This window comes from Anabas testudineus, chromosome 4 (assembly GCF_900324465.2).
Source record: "Anabas testudineus chromosome 4, fAnaTes1.2, whole genome shotgun sequence".
Taxonomy (NCBI): Eukaryota; Metazoa; Chordata; class Actinopteri; order Anabantiformes; family Anabantidae; genus Anabas; species Anabas testudineus.
In genome coordinates, this window is record NC_046613.1 from 23,605,834 (window position 1) to 23,632,157 (window position 26,324).

General features: G+C 43.4%; 2 protein-coding genes across 3 annotated transcripts in view; one reads left to right on the forward strand and one right to left on the reverse strand.

Annotated features, from left to right (window-relative positions):
* The window catches only part of si:ch211-191a24.3 (tensin-3), a 37,823-nt gene extending 30,637 nt beyond the window's left edge, over nucleotides 1-7,186 (reverse strand). The window contains exons 1-9 of one of the 2 annotated variants that reach the window (XM_026344987.1): nucleotides 7,142-7,186; nucleotides 3,839-4,000; nucleotides 3,416-3,466; nucleotides 3,211-3,333; nucleotides 3,067-3,128; nucleotides 1,856-1,939; nucleotides 1,606-1,718; nucleotides 467-527; nucleotides 308-383 (exon numbers count right to left, since the gene is read on the reverse strand). In XM_026344987.1, coding sequence (XP_026200772.1) covers nucleotides 308-383; nucleotides 467-527; nucleotides 1,606-1,718; nucleotides 1,856-1,939; nucleotides 3,067-3,128; nucleotides 3,211-3,333; nucleotides 3,416-3,466; nucleotides 3,839-3,988 — 720 coding nt within the window. In that variant the 5' untranslated portion in view covers nucleotides 3,989-4,000; nucleotides 7,142-7,186. The remainder of the gene's footprint in view (nucleotides 1-307; nucleotides 384-466; nucleotides 528-1,605; nucleotides 1,719-1,855; nucleotides 1,940-3,066; nucleotides 3,129-3,210; nucleotides 3,334-3,415; nucleotides 3,467-3,838; nucleotides 4,001-7,141) is intronic. The other variant, XM_026344986.1, reaches the window with a different exon arrangement.
* A 1,560-nt stretch (nucleotides 7,187-8,746) lies between these two features.
* On the forward strand, nucleotides 8,747-25,633 carry LOC113152331 (PH domain leucine-rich repeat-containing protein phosphatase 1-like). The gene is made up of 17 exons (XM_026345509.1): nucleotides 8,747-10,632; nucleotides 15,025-15,221; nucleotides 16,142-16,267; nucleotides 16,460-16,608; nucleotides 17,763-17,909; nucleotides 18,722-18,949; nucleotides 19,214-19,416; nucleotides 19,503-19,563; nucleotides 19,657-19,752; nucleotides 20,660-20,815; nucleotides 20,963-21,163; nucleotides 21,482-21,644; nucleotides 22,272-22,402; nucleotides 22,502-22,618; nucleotides 23,054-23,248; nucleotides 23,364-23,601; nucleotides 23,739-25,633. Exons 1-17 carry the CDS (start codon nucleotides 9,042-9,044, stop codon nucleotides 24,891-24,893), a joined length of 5,154 nt encoding a protein of 1,717 aa, XP_026201294.1. The 5' UTR covers nucleotides 8,747-9,041; the 3' UTR covers nucleotides 24,894-25,633.
* The last annotated feature ends 691 nt before the right edge of the window (nucleotides 25,634-26,324 follow it).

Consider the following 26,324-nt stretch of genomic DNA (forward strand, 5'->3'; position numbering starts at 1 on the left):
AACTTCTTTCTGCAAAAAATGAAATAAGTGTTGTGTTCAGTGTATACTCTGATTAATTAGTTCTAGTTAATTGTCAGGTTAATGAGTTTATAAGCACATCAGGTTAAATGTTATGTTCAGTCAACAGCCAAGCTTGTTTCAAGTAATAAATAAAGGATATTTTTAGCTTTTCCTTCCAGAAAACACTTTTGGTCTGTAGAAGAAGAATAACTATAAAAGGAAACTTACTGATAATTACTACTTATATGTAAGTATTTTATTCTATTCTATTCTACTCTGTTCCACCTCGCATCAGCCTAAGACTCACCATGATGTCCCCCTTCAGCAGCTGAGCTGGCTGCAGAACAAAGTAGAGCCGGTCTGTCTGTCCTGCAGCGACGTGGCTGATATGAACAGAAACACGATGTTTGACTCGATGCATTCATTCCTTTTTCATTTTTATTATGATGCATGACGTGGTTCTTACTACACTGCCGATGTGCAAACAGCTTGTAGACTCTGGTAGACTCTTAGGAAGAGACAACATCCTATGAAGAGAGAACACAAAAGACAGGAATCACTCGAAAAATCAGTGTTCAAAACTGTTCAAGAAGCATCTTGGTACAGTGAAACTGGCTTTAATCAAGCACAAAGCTCCCAGAACTGCAACATCAACCAAACCAATAGATCACACTGTAAGACACATCCACAGGAGCATGTGTAGAGTTCAGGGACTAAATGTAGCCTGAAATTAGAGAACACAGGGTCCACCTGACATTTCAGTCGTTCATGAATACAGGTATATATTGTGCACGCTGGAAACCACATTGGTGTGTTTTTGGATTTAAATTAGGAAAATTGGTGCCACTATAATTACACAACACAGGAGCTGTATAATATTTTTATCACACTGTAATGGTTGGATTAACCAGGTGTTTATTTCAGTCTGAAACGTTTCAGTCCGATGTCATACAGTCTGACACAGACATACAGTGGCTGGATAGTGTAATGGTAACATCGCCGCCCTCTGTGTGGGAGGCCGGGATTTGAATCCTGCCTCCTTACGCTTACCCTGTACCTGCCTGGATAAAAGTGGATGTAAATGTTTTTAGACCCATCTCACACAGTGTGACGTAACAAAGTCCTGCAAGATCTCTGACATGTCATTTATTTGAGGCACAAAAGCTTCAACCTGGTATAGAGAGCATTCAGCATTCCATTACTATGGAAGATCTGTGAGATGAAGAAGCTGAGGCTTGATCATCTCACCCTTTTTAAAGTCTGTCACACTAATATCAAATTAAAAGGGTAATAAAAACAGTTTGCCCTGTTATCTGATTGCTCTAATCTTTCTGGGTGATTTCAAAAGCTCTTAACTTTCCCTACACTGCTTGCTACAGTAGGCACCATATTTCTGTGAAATGGAAGTAAATTTGAAGATTGGACCAAGGAAAAAAAACACTCATACCATCTAAAAGTCCTTTATGTTTACTCCTGCATTACAACTTTAATTACTTTTGAGAACAAAGGAAGTATATATGCAGGATAAAAGGCTCCAACAATGGGCTGCTACTGTTATTTATCTACTTAATTTCCTCTTATTCGCACCAGACATGTGCTGCTCACCTCCATCTGGTCTTATTTTAGGGGGACCGTGAAGAACAACACAGAGGAGGAAGGTCGGAGAGGAACACATCCTTAGTCCTCCTTTTAACATGCTCCCTAGCATCCACACATACCTGCAGATGATGAAAACAGGATAAATTAGGTGGATTGTGACCTTCCAGCATGAGGTCAAGGGTCACACAAGATGTCTCGGTCTACGTCAACGATCAGAGAGTTGACCTTTGACCTAGTAAGTCAATCCTGTTCTTACCGTTTCTGCGAGGGCGTCATGAGAGCGGAGAGTTTGTCGTTGTAGAACCTCCTCATGGCAAAGTGGTCGAGAGAAAGGTCTGCACTGAGAGAGAGGCGCGTAGACGGATAAATGATTATAAATATAGTGCTAAAAATCTCATCGATAATGTGCATGAATAATAGTTTAACCACAGTAACAGGAACATTGATCCATGATGTTTTAAAAGGAGAAAACTGGACAGCCAACTAAGGTCCCTCAGACACACATACAGGTCATAATCAGTTATTTCTCAACAGTGAGTCAGACGTTCAGCCACGAACAGCGTGCACACACACACGCACACTTTTTGTGGTTTTGATTGGCCTGTAACTGACCTTTCACTTCATCCCATTATTAGACGTGGAGAAATGACAATGTGCTTTTAATAGCTTTCGTAAAACCAGGAAAAAGAGCCATAAAACAGTGTGTGTCACTACGTGTGCTGCAAAGGCTGTAAAAATGCTTTAATACTGTTTAATACTGTCTTCTGCAGGCTCAGACTCAGACATGCAGGTCAATTATTACGAGTAAATAAATCCAGTTATTTCTAACAGCTACAGGAACCCAGCCCGAAAGTCAAATAACAATCCAGTTCAAAGTCTCTTCAATCAAACATCCTGCCCTTTGCCTGGTGGAGACAGTACAGTAGATCAGCCTCGGTTCACTCCATTGTTCTCCGAGTGCTCTTTGATCAGCAAACGTCCAACAGTTAATGTCACAGTGTCGAAATGAAATCTCCAACATGGAATACCTACGATTCCTCTTCACTGACTTATTCCTGAATTAATCTGACCTTGCTGGTGGAAATAGAGGAAAGGTCAAACAAGACAATGTGAAGGATTTGCCTTCTGGGGATCATGAATCATTTACTGTACAGACACTAGACACACGAGGCAACGATAAAACAAATAGGTTTAAAACAGATTTTAAAACACCTGAGAAACAAACTCTCAATGACGTCTGTGCAAAGGAGTGAACGTGAAGTATTTTCCACAGCTTATTGTGAATTTTAGTTAAAAATACTTATAATAATACAAAATCTCAGTTGGACCCAGCGGAGTCTTGAATTACTCTTGATTGTTGTTAGTTGTTTTTTATTGTGACCAAATGTGATTCATTAATAAAGTGAGTCGTATATGTTCATGTACCCTTGCACCATTTGAACTAATTCACCATGACTTCAGTGTTACCTCGACATGTTGGTGAAGTGGATGTAGGAAGCCACCAGAACACCAAGGCGGCCTTTACCTCCCTGTTGAGGACAGAGTGAGAATGAATGATCTTGACATACTGTGATACTTAGTTTGAATTACAGAGGAATCAGAGGTGTTTACCCTGCAGTGTAACACCACCACGTGTTTCTGGTTGGTTTGCAGCCAATTCTCCATCTCTGTGCACACACTAAGGATCTGATCCAGGCAAGGAGCTAGGAAATCCATCCAACCAGTGTCCAGAACCTGTCGTGCAAATGACGCTTAACAGCTCAGTACTGTAAAATATTTAATTTTGTTTCAAAGTAACATGAAGTGTCATCATTACCTTATGGTTCATCCGAGTGAGAGTGTCATTCTTCTGTGAGACATTAATGAGCTGAAGAAGACAAAAGGGAAAAAGAATGAGATGGGCCAAAAAGAAAAATCTTGAATTGAGCTGAAACTAACTTTAACTTTTTTAGGTATTGAAGTAACTAAATCTCACAGATAAGAAGGTAAAAAAAATTTACAGGTAAAAAAATTAATGTGTTCCCACATCAGTAGAAGTAGTAAATTTACTCAAGTTCTGTTCTTGCATACATGGTCAGTTTTTGTAACTTTACATATTGATGTTATTAATACAGAATATTATCATTACAAACTAATTAAATGACCCCCAGTTACAACATTTAAGTAAAATCTATATGCTTTTATTTTGAAACTTTTTTGACTTTTCCAAACAGAGACTTTCTACTTTACATCATCTCACCATGTAGTTGTGTCCGTGTTTTGACTGCAGCATCACAACAAGCTCCTGCAGGCTCTGCAGGTAGGTCTCCTCTGTACACTCATGGGGGCAGAAAATGGTGATGATGCGTTCAGTGATGTAGGTCAGATCGATTCGTCGTGGTTCCTCCATGACTGATTTCCCCTGTACAAACACAGGAAGTGAAATAAGAGGTGTGGAGAAGAAAGTCATGGAAAATTTAGAGAAGTGAGATTTTCCACCCGAGGTCAGCAGATGTTTGCAGAACGTTCATCTGAACTTTTGCCATATCAGCTGGAGCGTTGTTGTCCCACACACTGATGTTTGAGTTCAAACGCGGTCACACTAATTAGTCCTAAAACCCTTTTACTGGAGGTGATGCTAAAACAAAGTGGGGTCAAGGCCAGGAAAATAAGGAAGTTGAGCCAAAAGCTTAGTCACTCTCACCCCTCACTGAGCCTGTGACCGGAGGAGAAAAGATGATGATGCTCAGACATCAGTTCACAATCTCATTACTCATCAACACAAAACCACTAAACTGGAAAACGCGGATTCTGACAAGGACAGGAAACTCTGACTTTAGAGTTTTGGTCTTGTGGTTTTGCCTCTTCTCTAGTCAAAGATGTCGTCTTCACGTGACTCTGTAATATTTTCTATAAGTTTAGATTTAGTTTCAGGCTTTTATAGTCTTATATTTTAAATAAAGAAACACGTTGTTGGTGCTACAGGACATCTGGAATTACATTTTATTTTGCACAAACATGTCAGCAGATAAGTGTCGTCCTGTGGCCATGGATGTTAGTTTAGCATAAAGAACAAAGGTGATAAAATCCACCTACCTGACCTGTGTGAAACCACAGCTTTGGTTTTCTGTGTTTGTAGATGGATATTGTTCCCTTTGTGCAAAGTTTCCAGTCTTGAGCCCAGTTTACAGGCTGCTACAGCAGCTGTAGGTTCATGTTTGCAGGTTCATGTTTCCAGAACTAAATTATTATTATTATTATTATTAATTACCTTTTGCATTAGATGCATTAAAGTAAAACTTGAATAACTGGATTACAGATTGTCTGCATTAAAACAAAATGTAGTTTTTATGTATGAGGTAAAAGTATTTTCTATCTACTCTTTAAAAAGTCGAGAGTAATTTCTTCACACATTCTTCTTTAAACCATAAAGTGGATCGTTCTGCGGCATCTGGACTTAACGTATGTACATTATTTATAACAGCACATTGGTGGTGGTGAACAGACAGTGGAGCAGAGAGACAGTGGTTAACCTCACCGTCACCCTGACTGTGACCACAGCAGAGTAAACAGTGATAAAACCACTTTCACCAGAGAAACATATATAAATAACCTACTCGGAACCAGTGTGTCAATGAGTGACATGTCGCCTTCTTCATATTGTTTAACGTGAGCAGATTTCTCAGGTTTTATTTACTGCATTAAGTTAAACCTACAGCAGCTTTTTATGATTTCAGGAGCAGTTGAAGATTTTGTGGAGATTCGCAGGCATCCAGGTCTTTGTTACCTCAAAGGTGCAGCTCAGTAGCGACTGGACTTTAATTCATTTAATTTCTTCAGGACATTTAATCTATCTTCCAAAAGCCTCATCAGTTCTAAGTGACTGGCTTAGAGTAGCAGGACACCTACACGTCATCAGTTACCCTACCTGCATGTCTTTGGAGGGATGGATTCAAACTGGGCACCTTCTAGATGTGAGAGCAAACCACTCCTAGCTCTGATTCTTACTTATTGTAATTTGATAGTAATGCTTGAAGGACCTGAAGGTCTGGGCTGGAGTGGAGTGAATTGATTTTTATTGTTCTGCTAGCGTCATTCTTCAAGTTGCATGTTATAGCACTAAGTTCCTAATGGAAACAACACATGAAGTAATGACATGATCAGAGCGAACATTCTCAAAACAGCACAACTAAATCAGGTCCATATATTTGCTCTCTGGCACATTAGCACTCACTAATGTGATGACAACAACTGGATCCCTCACCTGCTTCCCACCAGAGTTTTAATGAAATTAAACCAGTTCTGCAGTTCAGATGCCGTGCAGTGAAATCTGAACCAGGTAAGCGTGTTTGGAGAGTTGGGCTCATTTCAATGTGTGAAAACTTACTTTTCTACACAAACGTGCGTTTCTGCCACTTCTGTTTTCAAGTCTGTTGGAAACTTAACAATTGTCTACTCTCCAATTATGTATTTCTGGTCTGTTTTTTTTAAGCGGCTCTAATCTAAATTTGTCAGTGCTCCGCCTGAGGAACCAAAACAAACGGAAGTGAGTGACTTAACCACACACACACACACACACGTTGCTATAGGAAGAATTTCTTAGGAAAGTCCTTGAGCTGAAACTGGCCACATCTAATTATAGTCTGTATTTCCCATTTTAAAGGAAGGCATTCCAAAAAGGATTAGCCATCTTTGTTTCTTTCTTTTCTCTCCTTTAGTTAAGCACAAGCTGGCAATGAAAAACATCCTCTGGCACCTTAAATGCAGCAGGACTCGAGCCACCGTTTGGTAATTTCATTATCCTGTTAGTGCACTGACAGACGGGCAGATCACTCCTAATTGAAACCGTATCAGAAATGAAATTAACAGCAACATCTCAGTGTGAGCAGCTAGTGTCCTCCGCTCGCCTCTGCCCATTTAGATTCTCTTCTTTGTTTTCTTTCCCTTTAAGTGCTTGTTGTCAGAGCAGTAAACTAATCTCCCTTTAGTCCATCTGATCCCCACAGAGGCTCAAATCTTATTGTTTCAGAAATGTATTGAATTAAAGACACAATCAGGGAGAAACTTGTTTCAAAGATTTCTTAATCAATTAGTTCTCTGTTCAGCTAAAATCAAAATCATCTCACTTCATCCAAGGGAATTTTTGCAGGATCTTCATTTGTGTTGGTAATAAGCATAATTATCACACCCCCGCTGTCAGGGTTTTTCACTTGTCCTAAGAAAAACAGGCTTTTAAGATTTACTGCAGGATTAAATGAGCTCTTAAGAAAGACTGAATCCCAGTGGAAACATGTCTCCTGGGGGTTCACTGTCTTAATGTGTCAGTAGGCTAATCTCTTTTCACTGGCAATCCCCTGGAGCTTTACCATCCATCACATGTTCTTTTGTTTACTGGAAGTGGTGATTTTTACTTGTATGTGAGCCAAAACCCAGTCACCAGAAGGGTTCAAGGAAAAAGAAACTTCATGTCCAATTAGTGCAGTTTAAAAACGCCACATAACGCTGTACTTATATTACTATGAGTCACCGTTCACATGTGAAGATGCAGAAGAACAGTTCTTACCTTGGCTGCTGTTGCGACAAACAAGAAGTCAAAATGACAGCCTGATGAGTGAAAGTCTGCGTGTGACTGGCACAGAACGAGGTGGAGACTTGACAGAGGGAGGGAGCATGATAAAAGTAGTCAGTTACAGCGTGCACTTTGCCCTCTGTTGGACTGTAGTGTGACAACAGTCCACTCCTGAATGTGTGTGTGTACAAGTGAAATGGACAAAGACTAAGACAGATATAACACAGAGATACACGCTGTCAAAACACTCATTAACACATAGAGAAGCTGATTAAACTGTTTGATACATTACTTATGTGCTACAGGGCCTTTAAACTGGGGCAGTGTCTGCTGCAGGTTTTACTTTTTAGAATGAACTTTTCAGTGTCAAGGACACACACATTGATCGGATCTGATAAAACAGTGCATCATATGACAGATACATGATGTCACTGTGGCATTAACTTGTTGTGGTGATCGATAGAAACAGAGCACATTAACTCTGCTGTATATAAGGTCAAAGTTGAAGTTTTTGAGTTTTCCTGTTTTCTGCTTCGTACAGTATGTGTGGGAAATGTTGGAATTTTAATTTAGTTAAGATTATGAATTCAGATTTAACTGCAAGGGAAATTAGTTTAGCTATGATTTACCCTGTAAACTTAAAACATACTGCATTAAAAAAACACTCATACTTTAACACTGACGGGAGTCATTCTTCTACATAGTGAATAGTATTAGTTTTAATACTTTCAATATATTTTAGACCAACATTTACATCTAGGCGTTTATCCTGCCTATAATTGAGTATTTTGTACTGTTGTACTGGCACTTTTACTTTTACTTTAAGCCAATGACCTGAATACTTCTGTGATCTGCTGCGTGATGCGGTCTCTGTCCCACTAGGTGGCCCCAGAAGATGAGTTCAACCACTTCTGTTTGACAGCAGATTTAAAACTGCACAGTAAAATCGCATAAGTGCGACTGAATAAGCGTGTAGGATCGTGCATGATCGGATCATAATACCGGCTGCAAACATATTTGTGTTTTCAATAAGCAGCTTAAACTGCGACTGTTGATCTTAACAACAAAGTAGGTGCAGTTAGTGTTGCATTCACTGCCTCATTTAAACTTGTAATTCATGCTGTAAACGATACTGCTACTTACATGATGCGACCACACGGCGTTATATCTATTTACTTTGTATTATAAATAACAAGAAGTCTCAATTTAACAGAAATATTTGGCTCATTATTATTGTTTTTTTAATTTCTGGATTTAGATACATTTTAGTTAAATACCTTTCTGTTTCAAATCAGTTTTCAGGCTTGTTCATAGACACATTATAGGCTCCTCCACCTGAGTATTACTACTTCAAACTATTCATTTATAATGAATGTTTTAAAATAATGCACAGTATAATTAAAACACTACATAGATCATTAGTCGTGTGTTTCATTTGGGATGTTGTACGTTGAACTGTGAGTGCAGAGTTTTGTCCATCTTGTTTTTATTTTTTAACTTCGTGTCCTTGGTGACTAATAACATGACTGGATAAACCTCGTAATTCCGAGCTTTCTGGTAGCCCTCGAACGTGCCGTAGTACATATCCAATGAGACCCCTCCCTGTCCACCGTGTCCTCCTCGTCCGTCCGTCGCTGCAGCTGCAGTCGCGCCTTCTCGCGTTAGCTTCCATGGCGGCCAGCTAGGAGGGCGTTTAATGAAGCGGAGCCGCCGGTGAGCTCCCGTTCGAGAGCCGACGGGCGTGTTGGGAAATGGGATGATGGAGCCGAGGAGCCGACTCTCCGGACGAACTGCGCAGGACCTCGGCGTGCTAAGCTAACGCGAAGCCGCGCGCACTGAGCTAACGCAGCTAGCTGTTCACCTGCAGGCTAACCGACCGTCGCAAGCTAGCAGGATGGAGGGTGTGAAGGAGAACCAGCCCGGGCCGCTTTTAACTTTATCGGCACCGCAGGCGACGCTCGAGGCAAGCGGTGACAGTAGCCCCGTGAAGCCGCTCCCCGCTGGAAAGAGACCCTCCATCGGGGAGGACGACGGCGGCGGCGGCGCGGAGGCGAAACTCTTCGGGAAGGGACTCGCGGCCACCTCCCTGCTCCAGATTGCGATACGGAACGGGATCTATCAGAACCAAGTGGCCAACGCACTCAGCGGCGCGGCCAAGAACCTGAACCTTCCCGCCGTGTACAGCCTGACATCCGCCAACAGCAGCACTTCTGTCAACTCTCTGCTGAGCCGGAGGCGGCAGAGGCACAAGAGGAATCTGTCGCTGGGGGCTCCGCCGACCACCGGCTCCCTCGGGCTGACCTCTGGGGACGCGGCCAGTCCGGCTCCCTCCGCCTCGCCGCTCAACACCCTCAGCCTGGACAGGAAGACTTTTCTCCGGCAGAAGCAGACGAAGCAGCTCCAGGCCTCCGACAAGACGTGGGTGAGGTCGGACCTCCGGCGGGGCTGCGTTCACGTCCACGACTGGCTCACGCCCTCCTACCCGCGGCCGGTGCTGTGCACGGTGGACATCACGGCCAAGGAGATAGCCAGTAAGCTGGAAGGCAGCAAAGCTGGAGCTGTGTTGAGAATCAACTGCAAACCTGCTCCTTTAATGGACCTGAATTATAATTGTAAAGACAGAAACGGTCAGACTGATGATGTCAAAAGTTTAAGTGACAGCGTGGATGTAAAAAACCCTAAAACAGAAGAGGATGAACTCTCAAAGCAGCAGCATCCTGATTCTAAACTGTTCTCCCACCTGCTGGATGAGAAGACAGCCAGCAACTCTTCATCTGAGGTCTATCTGAATGACATTGCTCTGGATTTGAGCCTGAGTGTGACGGACTGCTATGGAGTCTACTCGGGTTCAGATATGGAGAGCAGCACCTGTGAGGACTTCAGCCCAGGTGGACCCAGAAGCACAGAACACCGGGACTCACTAAGTGATGGTCTTGGTCTGGGTACTGACTCCTCGTTGTTGAGCTCAAACTGTGACAGCGCCACGGAAGGACCTGACCCATTTGAGAGCTCGTCAGACGAAGTGGATCTCACCTCTTCTCCAACACATTCACATGACACCTCTGCTGCAGCCCAGCAAGCAGACCGAGCCACCACAGACCCCTCTAGTGCTTCCAACCAAGTGACAAGACTACGTGATGACTCTGAAGCCGGAGCCGGGGACAGCAGAGACACTAAATTAATTGAATCTCCCTCTAAATGTCCCAGCAGCTCCCAGTGTCGGCCCTTGACCAGCCAAGCATCTGTCCAGCCTGACCCGGAGATCCCTGGGGGGAGCAGGGTATGGCCGGAGCCCATCAATACCAGTCCGACCCCGGCCCTCTTTATCCAGCTGCATGGTGGAGCTGTGCGGAGGCTAGGAGACGAGGAGAGGCCCCTGCAGATATTAAACGAGTACCTCATCAATCTGGGGTTTGAAGATGCTTGGAGGGTGCAGGAGGAGGGGATGAATCCAGAAATTGGCTGCCTGATTCGCTTCTACTTTGGTGAGTACTTTGCTGGAGTCAGAAATAAAGAACTGCATGTATTTCTTGCATATTTATTGAAATCGGAGCATTATTTATCCTGGTACTCTCACTGGAGGTTTGGCTGTGAGAGAGCCACTCAGCACTGGTTCCAACAGGCCACTTTAGTTGTGCTTGGATTGTCTCTGCTCATTCATTGTTCTCCCATTCTCACTGCCGTGTACTGTGAGTGCTGTCTTTGTGTTTGTTCAGCCACACTGGTGAACAAGTGTATTCAGTTGTCCTGCTGGGACAATGCCCAGTGTGTAGGCCTGTAGGGAGACACATCTGGAGGCAACAGGTGGGCTCTTTTCGGCACTCCAAAAGTCAAAATCATGAGGCATAGTAGGGATGTTGTTTGTCATCTTGTTCTGCTGCTGTTGTTGTTGTTGTTAATTATCCTGTTTTGCTGATGAGCAGAATAAGAGGATGGAAAAACAGCCACGATCTCTTATGGGATTAACACAACTGAATATTGTGTTTGACCTTGTTTCCACACCCTCAGCAAACACGGTAATGATAAGTTAATATAAAAAAAACCTTAGGGGGAAAAATAGAACCAAAAAGAAAGCAAGTTGAACGCTGGTGAAGTTGCTGCTTAAAAATTAATGGAACTTTGTAATGTGTTCCTTTTTCTTATGAAATCTATTCAAATGAATATTTAATGACCATAATTGATGTAGATTAATTTCCCTTCCTTTAATTAATCAACTAATTGTTGCAGCTCTGTACTCGACACAGTACAAAACATGCTTTCCTCTACCCTGAACATTTCCCTGCCGCTCCCTCCACACACCCCCCCTCAACTCCTATCTCCCACAGTAACATGACATTGAAGCAAAGCATGGCGTAGAGTAATGCAGCTGGAAGCTGGGGCCCCTCCAGCCACTGCAGTCATGAAACGAGCAGGGAGAAACTTGTGTGCATGATGGGAATGGTCACAGAGAAGACATGGTGTGATGATATGAAGCCTCAGTCACAATGCTGCCAAAACATAAAGTGACTGGAGTCATAATAAAGAAAAGTTAACTCACAGCCCTTTGTTAAGGGAAAGAAGTTTTACAAAAACTTAAACTATCTCAGTTAAATCTTGTTTCCTCTACTGTTGGCGTGTGCAGCATGAATTGTATGTTAATATTGATGTTCAGAGTTGAACCAGAGGAGGTTGACTCAGCACAATCCCTCTGGCAAAAAGCACATTGCCGAGTTTTTGCTCTCACACTTGCAGTGTGCTGACAGCAAGAGAAAAGTGACCTTAGTGGAACTCAGATTTCACCTCCTCAGTGTTTCGGATCTGTGTGAAACAGTTGCAGCAGCAGACTCCACTTCATCCTGGAGCTGCAGTGCCCAGAGGTCACAGTTCTATGTTGGAAGGTTAAATACAAACAACACTGTCGGATAATTGTGGGGCTGGGCCATATCAATAATATAGCGATACAGTGATGTATTTACATTCCCCACCGAACAATATCTGAGGGCGAGAGCAGCGAGATGACAATTTAGTAACACAAAAGACTGCAGATGAGTGAGGGAGAGATTATTATGGAGCGATGTCGGTCGATGTCCGACTGTAAATGAAACTAACACAAAGTTCCTTGTAGAAATCTAAATAAGTCAGTTTCCACTGCAGATTTCTTTTATTTGCACAGGTCACTCTGTGGATCAGCTGTCTCTCTCTCTCCACTGTCTTCCTCCCTCCCCCTGCACTGTCACTCTGCAGCTACACCTCGGTCCGACTTGAGAAAGCTACTTTCACTGAGTAACCTGGTTATTTAAGTACATCTAGGACAGAAAATTCCCTTCATTTCCCTGCACAAATAAATGCTGCTGCCTGCAGGCTGTAATCAACAGTAACATGTTCAGTAATTATTGATCTTAATCTTATTAATTATTGTTATCTTCATAATTATCACTCGCACAAATGTACTTGAAATGTTGTGATATAATTTTGAGCCTATATCTCCCACCCCGAAAACAGATAATCCTAAACTCTTGCTTTTATATAATTGTGCAGGCTGACATTTTGATTGAAGTTAGATTAATGATGCAGCACTACTATCATTCTATCAGACCACAGTAATATTTCTTATTTATTTCTTGCGCAACACACGACTTTTGGTTGGTAATTTTCATGCAAAGCTCAGATAAATCAAGGAGAGTATTAATAAGATGTCTTTAATGCACACAAAAAGCTTTCAAATCTACCAGTTATTTCACAGTTGGAGAACTTAAAACACTTGACACAACAATTCAAAACCCAGAAATGTTTAGTTTGAAGTAATAGAAAATGTAAAAAAACTAAAAATCCCCTTTTGGAGAGTGAGAAAGAAGCAGTTCTTGGGTTTTTTTTTTTTTTTTTTCAACAAAGGATTAAATAATAATTAAAGTAGTAAAGCTAATAGAATTAGTTAATTCACTGATCATTTCAGCTGCAGACAGATGTTTGGTACATTCAGGGACATCAGGTTTGCAGGAGACCAAAACTAACATGAAGAGGAAATGACTATTGGCTACTTGAAGTCAGAGAGGATGTTCCCCATTCACAGAAATAGACGGAAGGAAAAGGCATGTATGTGTGTATATTAACACACGGCCTCGTCAGCACCGCCCAGGGAAGGGTGGACTCACAATACACATTCCACATTATTGTTTGGTTTAAATGGTTTGAAAGAATCAGATTGATTTGCTCATTCCCTTTGTATTTCTCCTGTCATATCTGTGTGAATTTGTGTTGTTGTGGAAAGAGCAACAACATGATATTTAGTTTAGTATTAACTGCTCTCTTTTACATTGTGTCTGTATTTACATTAAGAAAGAAAGCTTTCTTCTGGGAAGATCTCTAAATTATGCATCCTTATGGATTTCAACACAAGCACAGCTGAAATGCTTCATAGACAAAACATAAATCAACTGCATTTTAAAAACAGATCAACTATTGTTCAAGTAGAAATTTGCTGTTTCTGGCTTCTCGATGTTTTGCAGACTTTCTCTCTCGTTTATAAGAATCAATTGAGCTGCTAGTCAAATTAAAGCAGCAGCTGGTTGTTCTGTAATATTGGACATATTTTACTATGTTCTGTCATCAGCAATAGTTGTGAAAATAATAATTAATGAGTCATGGAAACACAAAAGGCTAATCTAAAAGTAAAATGCATTCTTATATTGAAATAATATTATTTCAGGGACTTTTCAATAATGTTAAAATATTCAGAGTTTTAGTCCCAGTGAAATCTAAGTGATGTTTTGAGTCACTGGAGGAAGGTGGTGCTGGTGTTATAAGACATTACATAACAAGCTACAGTGCATTGGGAAAGTATTCACATGGACCTGGCTTTTCCTGTAGCCTCTAATTTGCTATCTTGGCTGTGTGCTTTGGGTTGTTGTCCTGTTAAAAGATGAACTGTCGCCCCAGTCTGATGTTCAGAGCACTCTAGAACAGGTTTTTACCAAGGATGTCTCTGGACATTGCTGCATTCATCTTTACCTCAATTCACACTAGTCTGCTAGTTTCTGCAGCTGACAACCACACCCCCACAGCATGATGCTGCCACCACTATGGTTCTCTGTAGGGTACTGGCCAGGTGATGAGCGGTGCATGGTTTCACCTAGACATGATGCTTGGCCTCCAGGCCAAAGAGTTCACTTTTACTGAGGAGTGGTTTCTGTCTGGCCACTGGAGTGCTGCAGAGATGGTGGTTGTTCTTCTGGAGAATTCTCCGGACACACATGAAAACTTATGAACGTACCAAAATGGAAATTTGCAAAGATTTCAAACAAACCTCTTTCACGTCGTTATGGAGTAGTCAAGGAAAGAAAAAATTATGAATTTAGTCCATTTTGGAATAAGGCTGTGGAATGTGGAGACGATGTGGAAAAAGTTCAGCTCTTTGAATACTTTCTGGATAGACTGTAATCTGATTTCAGGCCTCTCAGACTCTTCATGTCTTCTTCCTCTTTCTGATTTTATAAGAGAGTACACAGTATCGCTCAGCTTATAGCTGGTTTCTGTTTTAAACACAGATTGCTTTGCTCTGTGTCTCTGTCCAATCCCCTGCTGCTATTCTGAGTCTGTAAGTGAACTGCGGTTGGTTTGTGTGCGAGCGAGGGGTTAATGTAACAGTCACGCCTGAGTGACTGCTCACTCTCGCAGCCTTCAGGCTGTTAGCTACAGTTCACTTACATAACCACACCGCTCCCCGTCGCTCTCACTTTCAGAAAGACGCCCAGTGTGACAGAGTTGATTCACAAAATCCCACAGAGCTAAAAATAAAACTGTTCAGAAATCCGTTACAGTCTGTTTTAAATTTACCTCACTTATGATCATGATCTCCTTCACTTAACATGTAACAAGCTGGTGTCTTTCTCTTTCTCCAGGTAAGCCTCGCAGTGTGGGCGGTTCTGAGCGTGTGCAGTTGTCTGGGGTGTACAATGTTCGGAAAGGGAAGCTGGCGCTGCCGGTGAACCGCTGGTCGAAGCGCCAGGTCACTCTCAGTGGAACCTGCCTCATTGTCTCCTCTGTGAAACACGCCCACACTGGCAAGATGCACATCCTCCCTCTTGTCGGCGGAAAGGTACTTCAAATGTTTTCAGAATTCCTCCAGATGCTCAAATCTTTTTTGAACTCGCCTCTCCTGCACCAGGCTGTGTCCCTCTTCTGCAGCTATGTAATGTCCAACCACTCGTCTTCCTGTCATCAAGACTTCTGCTGTGTTCCTCAGTGTTATTGCTCTATAATATCAAAAGGCTGTATATATATTTATTGAGAAATATTACTAAGGACTTATTTCTGTGTGCTAAATGAACCTGGGGCCAGAGGATTGTGTTGCTTAGCTAAAGACTGGAAAGCCACAGCCGTTCTGGCTCTGCCCAAACTGCCAAACTTTCTAAATAAAACAGTAATAGGAACAGTTTGTAGTTTAATGGTGACCTATGTGCTGCACTGTATCTGGGCTGATCACAGTGAATTCCTGGATTAACAGCTGATTACCTGTCAATCACACATTCCTTATGAAGGTCCTGGGTCCTAAAACATATGTGTATACTGTAACAGTTACAAGTATGGACATATTACTCACTAAAAAGCTTCAGAAGAGAATCAGAAGGAGTGATATCTTGTTCAACCAACTTCTTATTCACCCCTACACACCCTTCTGTCATCAGCTGCTCCTATGCTCTCTCCTGCTGTGGACCTGTTGTGCCTTAACTCCTGATTGGCAGGTCCCTAAAGAGAGCATCACTAATGCTGACTCCAAATGAGAAACTTTTTTTTACCACAGTTAGAACAAATCTTGGACACCACCCTGATTAAGACAAGACAGCAGAAAATGTTTGAGGAAGAGCACTTATTATATTTGAAGACAAGACAGATTTTAATTTTAGATGGGCGTGAATTAAAGCTCAGCATGTTGCTGCATGGTCACAGCCTGAAAAGATGCCAACTCCCAGTCAGTAATTTGCTTTGATACAAGTTAAAATGTGCTCTTTGTTGCAGGTGGAGGAAGTGAGGCGACACAGCCACTGTCTGGCTCTCAGCTCAGCTGGTCCTCAGAGTCAGACCTACTACATCAGCTACGACTCCTACACAGAGTGCCTCCGCTGGCACAGGACGGCCTCAAAGGTTCGCTAACTGTTACACTGTGCACTTCATGTGTTTGTGTCCACAGCAACACTCTGTGCTTCTGTTTTCACATTTTTAATCACACGTGATTTCAAGGTGACACTGGCTGTGTTTGAAATCGGCCTCTTGTGAACTTTTCACTGCCACAAGTTGCTCATGATTTACCGTCCTGTCCACCCTTCACTGTGTCAGATTGCCTCCCAGAGGGTGAACTCAGTCGATGTTTCGTGCTGCAGCCTGGAGGAACTGCCCGCTCAGCTGTTTTACAGCCAGGACCTCACCCACCTCAATCTCAAAAACAACTTCATGTCGCCGCACAAAGGTGTTCCAGCACTCACCAGGTGTGTTTCTGTCAACAACAACACACACAGAACACCCACAGTCTACCACCATCATGTGTGTTTAGGATCACAGCAGCAGGAGGAGTCCAGAGATGAAAAGCAGTATTTTGCTCTTTTATTTCCTCTTTTGAATGTAGAATATCCCTCAGTGGTTTGTTCTGTCTTGGGGAACTAACATATGACTTAAAGAGGAAGAAGCTTAGATCAAATTACAGATGACGTGTGTGTGGGTGACTGTGTGGTTCGGATGATTAAAAGAGAGCGGCAGTGGTGATGAGAGCTTTTGACATCAGCCACCTGACCTCAGGGGCAGAGGGCTTTTCTTATTTTCCAGGATTTTATGAAGCAGAATCATTTTTATTGTAAAAACCACACTGATAAAACTGGGAATTTAATTTATTTCCTTTTTTATGATACTTTCTGTCCAAATAAGCTTTTTTGAAACAAAAAACAACATAAGGACTCTGCAGTGTGCTTTATTTTGCTGTTACTGGCTGAATGTCTTTACTGTGGACAAGAAAACTGTGCTTTCGGAAAATCTGCTCATCAGCAGCAAAGGTTAAAGTTAGAAGATTTAACTTTCTGTCACCACTAACTCACAGACCATGCAGGCAGTCAGATTTAGTTTTAGTTTAAACCATCGTAGAGTGGACACGTTGGTCCGTGTGAAACTTGAAGCCAATTCCGTCTCTTGATTTTTCTCTGCAGCCACTTTATGTGAACATGATGTCAATGGAAATGTGTATATATCCACTTATACTGCTATTGTTCTCCATAAACACTCACTTCCCAGGCTCCGTTTTGGGGAATGTGTTTTTCCCTATGTCTTCCTGTGACTTTCCCTCGGAAGGACGTGTGTCGGGTTTAGCCTTGACCTCTCAGTCAACTAGAGTAGGTTAGGCCAGGGAAGGCATAGCGCACACACACACCTGAAGCACATGCTGCATTGTTATTGTGACCTGTAAACATAAGTTTTCTTTAGCTTTAGCATCCTTGAGACCTTGCACATTGTTCATCCCTGATCATTTTGCTTGTTTATGTAACAGGTGTTATATAATTACTAAAAAGGTCCACAGTTTGTTTTATATATGTATAACACATCCATTTTTCATCCTGGTCCTTCCCCTCTGTGTCTCTGACTTTCTCTTCTCCAGGTTTTGTAAACTGCGAAGCCTCAGTCTGTCTAATAACACTCTGTCTGAGTTACCACTGGCCTTGTGTGACATCACCTCTCTTACGGAGCTAAACTTGTCTGGAAATCGTCTCTCGTCTTTGCCTGCAGAAGTCGGAACCATGCACAAGTAAGTGGGCTGGAAGAAAATGACGACCTCAGGGCTCAAGTTATTAATGATAATGGTGATTATATGCCAGGTACTTGCCCAAGAGCAGAACATGTCCTCAGTAACCCCGACTCAGCTGACAGAGACATTAGACAGGAGTCGTCGTCATTGTGGTTCCATCAGTGCAGATTAATCCCTCTCTGTATTAAATGAACAACTGGCTGAGAACCAGACGTCTGTCTCGACAATGCAGAGGTTTAGTGCAGGCGATCCGAGTGCAGAGTCAAGCTGATGCTGTGCCTGTATGGCAGGGAAATTAAGGTGAAATGCTCACTTGGTGTGTGGGTGCACACTTGTCTTTCAGGACTGTGCAATGAATCAGATTTCATAATGAATCAGATTTCATTTTCAGTTGAGATTGTGGCCTCACTCTGTGGGAGTTTGTGACACAAAATTTTCCAGAGGTATTTCAGAGTGATAGCTTTTACCTCATATACAAACTTTTTACAATGTAATGTTGTAAATATCAGGTGAGTAGAGAGCGTGCTAATTCCACAGAGACAGACCCCAGCCAGCTGAGAGGCAGCAGCATTGACCACTGCATCATTATTGCCCCACATACACGCTTGACAGTAGTATGTAAGGAGTGACCTGATCAAAGGAGGTTAAAATTATAAGTTCTGCCTTAACTCTATGGTCTAACCTTTATGGTGCAACTTGTTTTCAAAGTTACAGCGCAACTCTCACAACACTCAGTTTGAACTTATGGTTGAACTTCCACACAGATTTCTAAATTTTGTTTCCTTCTCTTTAACTGTGTTTTTTGTGTCCAGCTTGCAGACTCTTCTCCTGGACGGTAACTTTCTGAGTTCTCTGCCCGTGGAGCTCGGCTCTGTGGAGGGCCTGACCTACCTCGGCTTATCCTTCAACTGTTTTAGCTGCGTGCCCCCTGTCCTGGAGAAACTAAGAGGTGTGGAGAGACTCTGTCTGGCAGGAAACCAACTCACTGTCCTAGATCTGGCCGGACTGCAGTGGCTGCCTTCTCGCCACATAGATCTCAGGTAAGATTATCCATGCTGACTCTGACTTGGACATTTTTAGAAGAAAATGTGAAATCAAACACTTCTAAAGTTGCCTCAGCAAAAATGTGCTCTGTCTACTTCACTGCCTTTTAGTTATGCTGATTTGGAAAAATCAGAACACCAAATAATTAAAGCTTATCGTAGTTTTCTTTATTATTATTGCAGCCTAAACACTGGGAGTTTAAATTACTGCTGTTCTACCCTCATTCTACCCTCTTTACTAATGTTTATGTTCTTGAACAGGCTGAACCGGCTTCAAAAGGTCTTGGTGGGAGTCTCAGAGCAGCTGGCCCACATTGTCCAGCTGGACCTAAGGGATACTGGTCTACAGGAGCTGGATGTCAGGCCTCTGTGTAAGCTGGAGCTCCTACACTGTGACAGAAACTCTCTGTCTGTCCTCAGAGTCAGTGGCCACACCCTCAAAAGCCTGCACTCTGCACACAACGGTACTAACCCCTTCTCCAGGGATATAAGAGTAATGTTCGAAGCCATATCTGCATTCAGACTTTCTGCATGTTATGTTTGTTTCCAGAACTGAGGCAGCTGGAGGTGCAGCCTGTGCCAGAGAATTTGACTTTTCTGGATCTGTCCTGGTACGATGACTCAAAAACACTTCACTGTCCCACTTACAGAATGGCTGTGTGCTTGTTCTAAGCTGGGTGCTGACTGTATTTGTTTTCTTAAAGGAACAAGCTGGAATGTGTCCCTGACTGGGTGTGTGAGAGCAGCAGTCTGGAGGTGTTGGACATCAACCATAACTCTGTTACAGAGCTCCCCATACGGTGAGTGTCACACGAGTACATAAAGCACCTGGCACATAGGCATTTTCACTAATAAAAAACCAACAGTAAACACAGAACAGCTAGCATCTAGAGTACAAGTACAGGCATTGAGCTCAAATCATATCTGTATACATAGACAGGACAGTCAAACATAGTTTGTATATTAAACATGTAATAAAATTAAGTGTTTACAGCCAACCATCAGTTCTGTGAGGCTGACCACAGCATTGCTTTGGGCTAAATGCTAACATCAGCATGCTAACACACTCCAATCACAGGTGGTCTGAGTTTAGCTTTACAGCATGGTTATATCTTCTATTTGGCTCTTCACACACAGTACAGCTGAGATTGATGAGGAGTTATAGAGTAGAGAGAATGTAGTCATTATATACACACATGATTTATAAGTTTACACACGTTTCTATAAATTCAAATTTGGACCTGGTCATGGTGCTACATGAAATCGCCTCCAAATAAAAGAATAAAAGGAACGTTGTTTTGATTTATAAATTACTGTGTAGTGTTTTATCACCTTATGTCTTTAAACTTTTCCAGTTCTTCTTCTTTTATTGTATTCTGTCTTCTCATCTGTACCTGTAGCAACATGCCTACACCAGTGTTGTGCGATTTTGAGTCTTTATACAGCCTGAAATAGCCTCTTCCATTTTTGCAATTAAAAGGTGTGATATTATGGATACACCTGAAAATGAGACGTGTCTCAAATGTAATTCCAACACAAGGTTAAACACTTTGTTCATCCTCTCCCTCGGGCTCATCAGGATTCTAATTCAACTAAAGCAGAGCTGGAGCGATAAGTGTTTTGTATACTGCTCTGTGTCCTCATCAGCCCACTGACAGATTTACAGTACACACAGAGGCTGAGCTCGCTGTACTGTTTGTGTTGTAGGTTGCTGTCCAGTGGGAGCCTGAGAAAACTGCTGGCAGGCTGGAACCAAGTGTGTCAGCTGGCTGAGAGGCTGGAGAGGTCACAGCTCGAGGTCCTGGACCTCCAACACAACTATCTGACGGAGCTCCCACACAATTTGTTCATCAGAGCACAAAGGTGCACACAGTAACACAACATCCATTTTCTTTCTAACTTTTTCTTTCCCATTTGTCATTTTGTCAATCTTAATGATCATCTTTTCGACATCTTCAAGTCTTTTCTTCTTGCATTAAGTTTGTTTTCTCTCTGGGGATTCCTTTACAGCTTGCGGTACCTAAATGTATCAGCAAATAAGCTTGAGAATCTGCCTGCAGCCAGCCTATCAGAGGACGGCTCCAGCAGCTTGGAGGAGCTCTATGTGACCAATAACAGCCTGTCAGACAAATGTGTCCCTCAGCTGACAGGACACGGACAGCTCAGGGTGCTTCACCTCGCCTACAACCAGCTGCAGTCCTTCACTGCCAGGTAAAACACTGAGCAGCTGCTGCACAGTGTGCGACAAGAGGAACATGTACTGTATATAAGTCTGTGTTCTGCAGTGAAGAGCACATCTAATCTAGTTTTGGAGGGTTAGGTTTTATTAGGCTAGCCTAGGATTGTGCACTTCATTGCAGATAAAGCTTCATCTCTCACTCCAATAACCTCACAACACAGTTTTCGATCACATTCTTCTTTCAGAATCAGTTTTAGGTCACAACAGAGAAGAGTTTGATAAATGTGGTTCCCAAAATAAAGACTGCAGTGTCAGTGCTCTGATATAACGCTACCACCATCCTCCTGCAGTAAACTGGCACAACTGGAGCAGCTGGAGGAGCTCGACCTGAGCGGAAACCGACTGAGGGCCGTGCCCACCACCATCCTCAGCTGTCAGCGCATGCACACACTCTCGGCCCACTCCAACTGTATCAACACGTTCCCTGAGGTCCTCCAGCTGCCGGAGATCAAGGTTAGTCAGATGAAGGGGAAGATTTTAACCCTTCATTCAGCTGCTGATGGTCAAGGCGTCACTAAACATCTGGATTAGCTGCACCCCAAGTTAGTGGAATTAGTCCTAGAATTTACTGCCATTCCAAAACAACAAGATCCTCTTTCCTGCTTTATCTGCATGTCTACCCCCCTCTTTGTTCATCTTTATTGGGTTGGGTCAGATCAGGAAATCCTATGTAATCTCCTGATAAACTCCCTAATCTCTGCCTTTCTCTAAACCCAAATGGTGGTTTTAAATGGTGTGTGAAATATTTTGTGTGATTCAGCAGAAATGTACAAAACTCCTCCATCAGAATCTGTAAATGGTGCTTAATGAATAAAATATGTTCTGAGAATTAAAGCACATTATAAAACAGTAAAGGACAGACAGTATCTCTGTAAGTAAACGTCCAATCAGACCGAGCCTATTGTTAACAAACACAATGTGGGAGTTCTGGGTCATGCGGCACAGTAACCTGTGAATCCCACCTGCAGGTGGAGGAATCTGCTGCTGTTAATGCTGAACAGAAAGAGAAAGGCTTAATGAATCATCAAGTCAGATTCAGTGATTCAATAATACTTATAATACTGTCTTTTTGTTCCTCAGTGTGTCGACCTGAGCTGTAACGAGCTGACCGAGGTCACTCTGCCAGAGACACTTCCTCCCAAACTTCAGGAGCTGGACCTCACAGGAAATCCCCGCCTCAATCTGGACCACAAGAGTCTGGAGCTCCTCAAGTATGACCCTCAAAGATAAACACAGTTCAGTGGTCTCTCGAATACAAAACCAACAAGTTAATCTTTTTGTTTTGCCTCCGTTCTCTTTCCTCTCTGCAGTAATATCCGATGTTTCAGAGTTGATCCATCACCTTCTGCTCCGAGCGTGAGCGACAGCCACGGGGCCCCTGCGGTCTGGAGCCACGGCTACACTGAGGCCTCCGGAGTCAAAAACAAGTCAGTCCTCCCCTCCTGTTTCTATTTCTACTCAGTGGCATATTTTCCATTTTTCATTTGTGTTGTCTGTAAGAACATAATTAAGTAAAAGAGAAAACTTTATAATTTTTAAATTTCTTCAAAATATTCACAAGAAACACTGAACTAATACCAACTAATAATGAAGAAGAAAACCCAGAAACTAGTTATGTAAAATATCCTACAACATAAAAAAGCTGTCTCTGCGTCACCATATGTGGAGTTAATAAAGAAAATATTTGGTGTATGAAACTAAAACGCAGTGAAAACTGCTTCTGCATTCTGGACCAGCTGCAGAGTGTAAATGAAGAGTGGGACTGAAGCAGGCAGGATGAGATAAAGTCTGGGATGCTTCCTGGCAGAATTGGCCACATTACACATAAATAACTTGTGAATGTTCTTGTTTGATGTTCTCAGGCTGTGTGTGGCCGCTCTGGCCCTGGACAGCTTCTGTGGGATTCGTGAAGCCCTGTATGGGGTTTTTGATGGAGACAGGAATGTGGAGGTGCCTTACCTGCTGCAGTGCACCATGGGAGACGTGTTAGCCGAGGAGCTTCACAGGGGTCAGAGGCAGGAAGACTACATGACTAATACTTTCCTGACCATGCAAAGGTAAACAGACTATAAATGATTTATAAAACAACAGGAACTCCACCTGAAGATTTCCACGAGTCAGTCGCTGTGATCGCAACTTTGCTCTGAATGTTTCTGTGTTGCTCTCCTGCAGGAAGCTGGGCACAGCAGGCCAGAGGATGGGCGGCTCAGCGGCTTTATGTCACATCAGACATGACCCAGTGGGTCCTGGCGAGCACGGTGGCTGCTTCACTCTGAAGGCTGCGAACGTGGGCAGGTGCCAGGCTGTTCTGTGCCGAGACGGCAACGCTATGCAACTCTCCACCATCCATACGGTCAAAGAGGAGCCGGAGTACCAGAGGGTCCGACAGCACAACGCCATCATCACAGAGGTAAAGACAGAGTGTGCTCATGGTCTGCGTGGACTGGAACGATAAGTTGATTTACTATATTGAATCGCTGTGATTGGTTAACTGTTAATTATCCAAATGTGTTGATCATTACCATTTCTTCTTCTTCTCTTGTACAGGATAACAAAGTCAGCGGTGTAACCGACTGCACCAGAATTATGGGTTACTCCTTCCTGTGTCCTTCTGTGACCCCCCGACCCAGCTTCTCCACGGTGACACTCACCCCTCAGGATGAGTTTTTTGTCCTGGGCAGCCGGGGATTGTGGGAGATGTTGTCTGCCAGCGAGGCGGTGGAGGCCGTCAGGAATGTGCCTGACGCTCTCGCTGCTGCTAAGAAGCTGGTGACTCTGGCTCAGAGCTACGGCTGCTCCGACAGCCTCAGTGCCGTCGTCGTCCAGCTCAGCATCACCGAAGACTGCTGCTGTTTCTGCGAGCCGCCTCCACCGCCGCCCAGCCCGGGCCTGGGTGCACACACCAGCACACACACCTACTCAACCAGCGGTGACGGTGGCATCCCGCTGCCACCAGCTTCCTCGGGAACAGTCAGCGAACTGAGCAGCGAGTTCAGCACGTCTGAGATGAGCAGCGAGGTGGGATCTACGGCGTCGTCGGAGGATCCGCCGCCACAAACTGAGCCCGTGACGTCCCACCTCAACCTACCGGGACGAGCCAGTGTGCGGAGACCCGCCTGTGGAGGAGGGAGCTTCCAGAGGCAGTTCTCTGGAGCTCTGTCTGACAACGGGCTCGACAGTGAGGACGAGGAGCCCATCGCCGGCGTCTTCTCTAACGGGAGTCGCGTGGAGGTGGAGGCTGACGTCCACTGTCTACAGCGCCACGACTGCGCAACACGCCAAACACACACTCATGCTCAACCAAGCACAAACGCCCCTCCAGCTGTCGCCTCACATCCTGAGCCTCCACCTCCTCCTCTCTCCTCCCTGTCTCTTTCACCCATCCCTCCACCCTCACCCTGCCTCAGCGGGGAGGCTCGGTCAGGAACTCTGGGCCGCAGGGCCCGAGCCAATGGCTCCGTGGCCTGCCAAGGGAGGAACCAGGACCTTATAGAGGAGGCGGCTGATGCCCCCGTCAGGAAGCAGGGGGGCTACTTCAATGCTCCGGCCCAACCGGACCCCGACGATCAGCTCATCATCCCGCCAGAGCTGGAGGAGGAGGTCCGACAGATCATCCAGCAGCAGCAGGAGCAGATGCAGACACACAACCAGCAAGCACACAGCTACCAGAAACCTGCAGACTATTTCGTCACCCCCCTCTAACTTCTGCCGCCCCTCCACACTCAGCTGCTGTCTCCTCCGGGGTTTCAGTGACGGACTGTGGACTGAGGACCGTCGATCTTGATGCTCGGCACAGCATCCATCTATACCGCACTCTCCAAAACTACTCAGAGTTTTCTGAACACGCTTATGCACCAGAGACTGTTTTGTTAAATATTTTTTTGTTATTGACTTTATTTTCTACTGTTAACTCTATGGCCCTTGAAACGCAATGCAATTTTTATAACACTTTACGTTGATCAAATCCTGACATGTATTCAGTTTTTAGCATATCTTTAATTTGAAGAAGCACTTTGAAGGCTTTTATTAGACATTTGAGATGAATTCTGTGTTAAATGGTACTTTGAGATTTGGACCATTGTGTTTATGTGTAGTAGCAGACGTTGCCCCTGTTTGTCGCGGCTGACGGCCTGTTGGAGTTAGTGACCTGTTTAACTAACTCCTAGGAGTTTATTACTTTTAAAGTGACCTAGTCACTGGAGCGTACTAATATTCTCTGAGAGAAGAGATGATTATTTCAAACGGCTGATATCCAGATTTGTGTTCTCGGGGGGATGTGTGCTCGGTTCGGTGTGGTGCTGCAGTGGTGAGTTGCTCACGATGGATCCCACAGTTATTACCAGCTCAGTGAATGTTCTCAGAACAGTGTTATTGATGATAGCAAATCGCACACGAAAGCTACTTTTGCTATATGATGAATTAAAGTTTTCAGATAACCACAACGTGTTGACTTTGATTTGGAGGATGCTTCAGATTAGATAAAACGTTTACTTTAAGCAGCCATTGGCCTTTAACCTCGAATATTTTCTCACATTACTCCAGTGAAATTTAAATGTACGGTGGTTTTGGTTTTATGTGACTGAAATATTGGCTCGTGCTAGTTGAGCTGAAAACATTAACACAGAGACATTTCTAAAACAGCAACTTCCCAAAAACGGTTTGAACAGAAAAAAGAAATGTTTCTAAAAACACAGGTTACTATTGAGAATTTGAGTTTACTGCTTTTATGGCAGGTTTTACTCCAGAGAAACTTATTTTCATGAGATCTTTTTACCAGTTATTTTAAGTTTTTTATTTTTAGTGACATTTAAAACATGTCACAAAGGTCTTTCCATGCCGTTCAATAGTTAGTGACCAGTCAACAATCCAGAAACTGTTGACTGGCACGTATGAGAAAAGAAAAGGAAACTCCCTGAGAAGGCAACAGGAAGAAACCTTGAGAGGAACCAGACTCAACAGGGAACCCATCCTCATATGGGTGATTACATGCTGTGTTGGCAGCAGTCCAGTATAACAGTTAGTCTTTTAAGTTAATATGGAGTCCAGTTAGTTATTGCAGGCAGACTTGTTCCATTCCTGGACTATCGAGCGTTGAGTCGAGACCTCCAAGAAACAGCTTCCGACGTCCGCCGA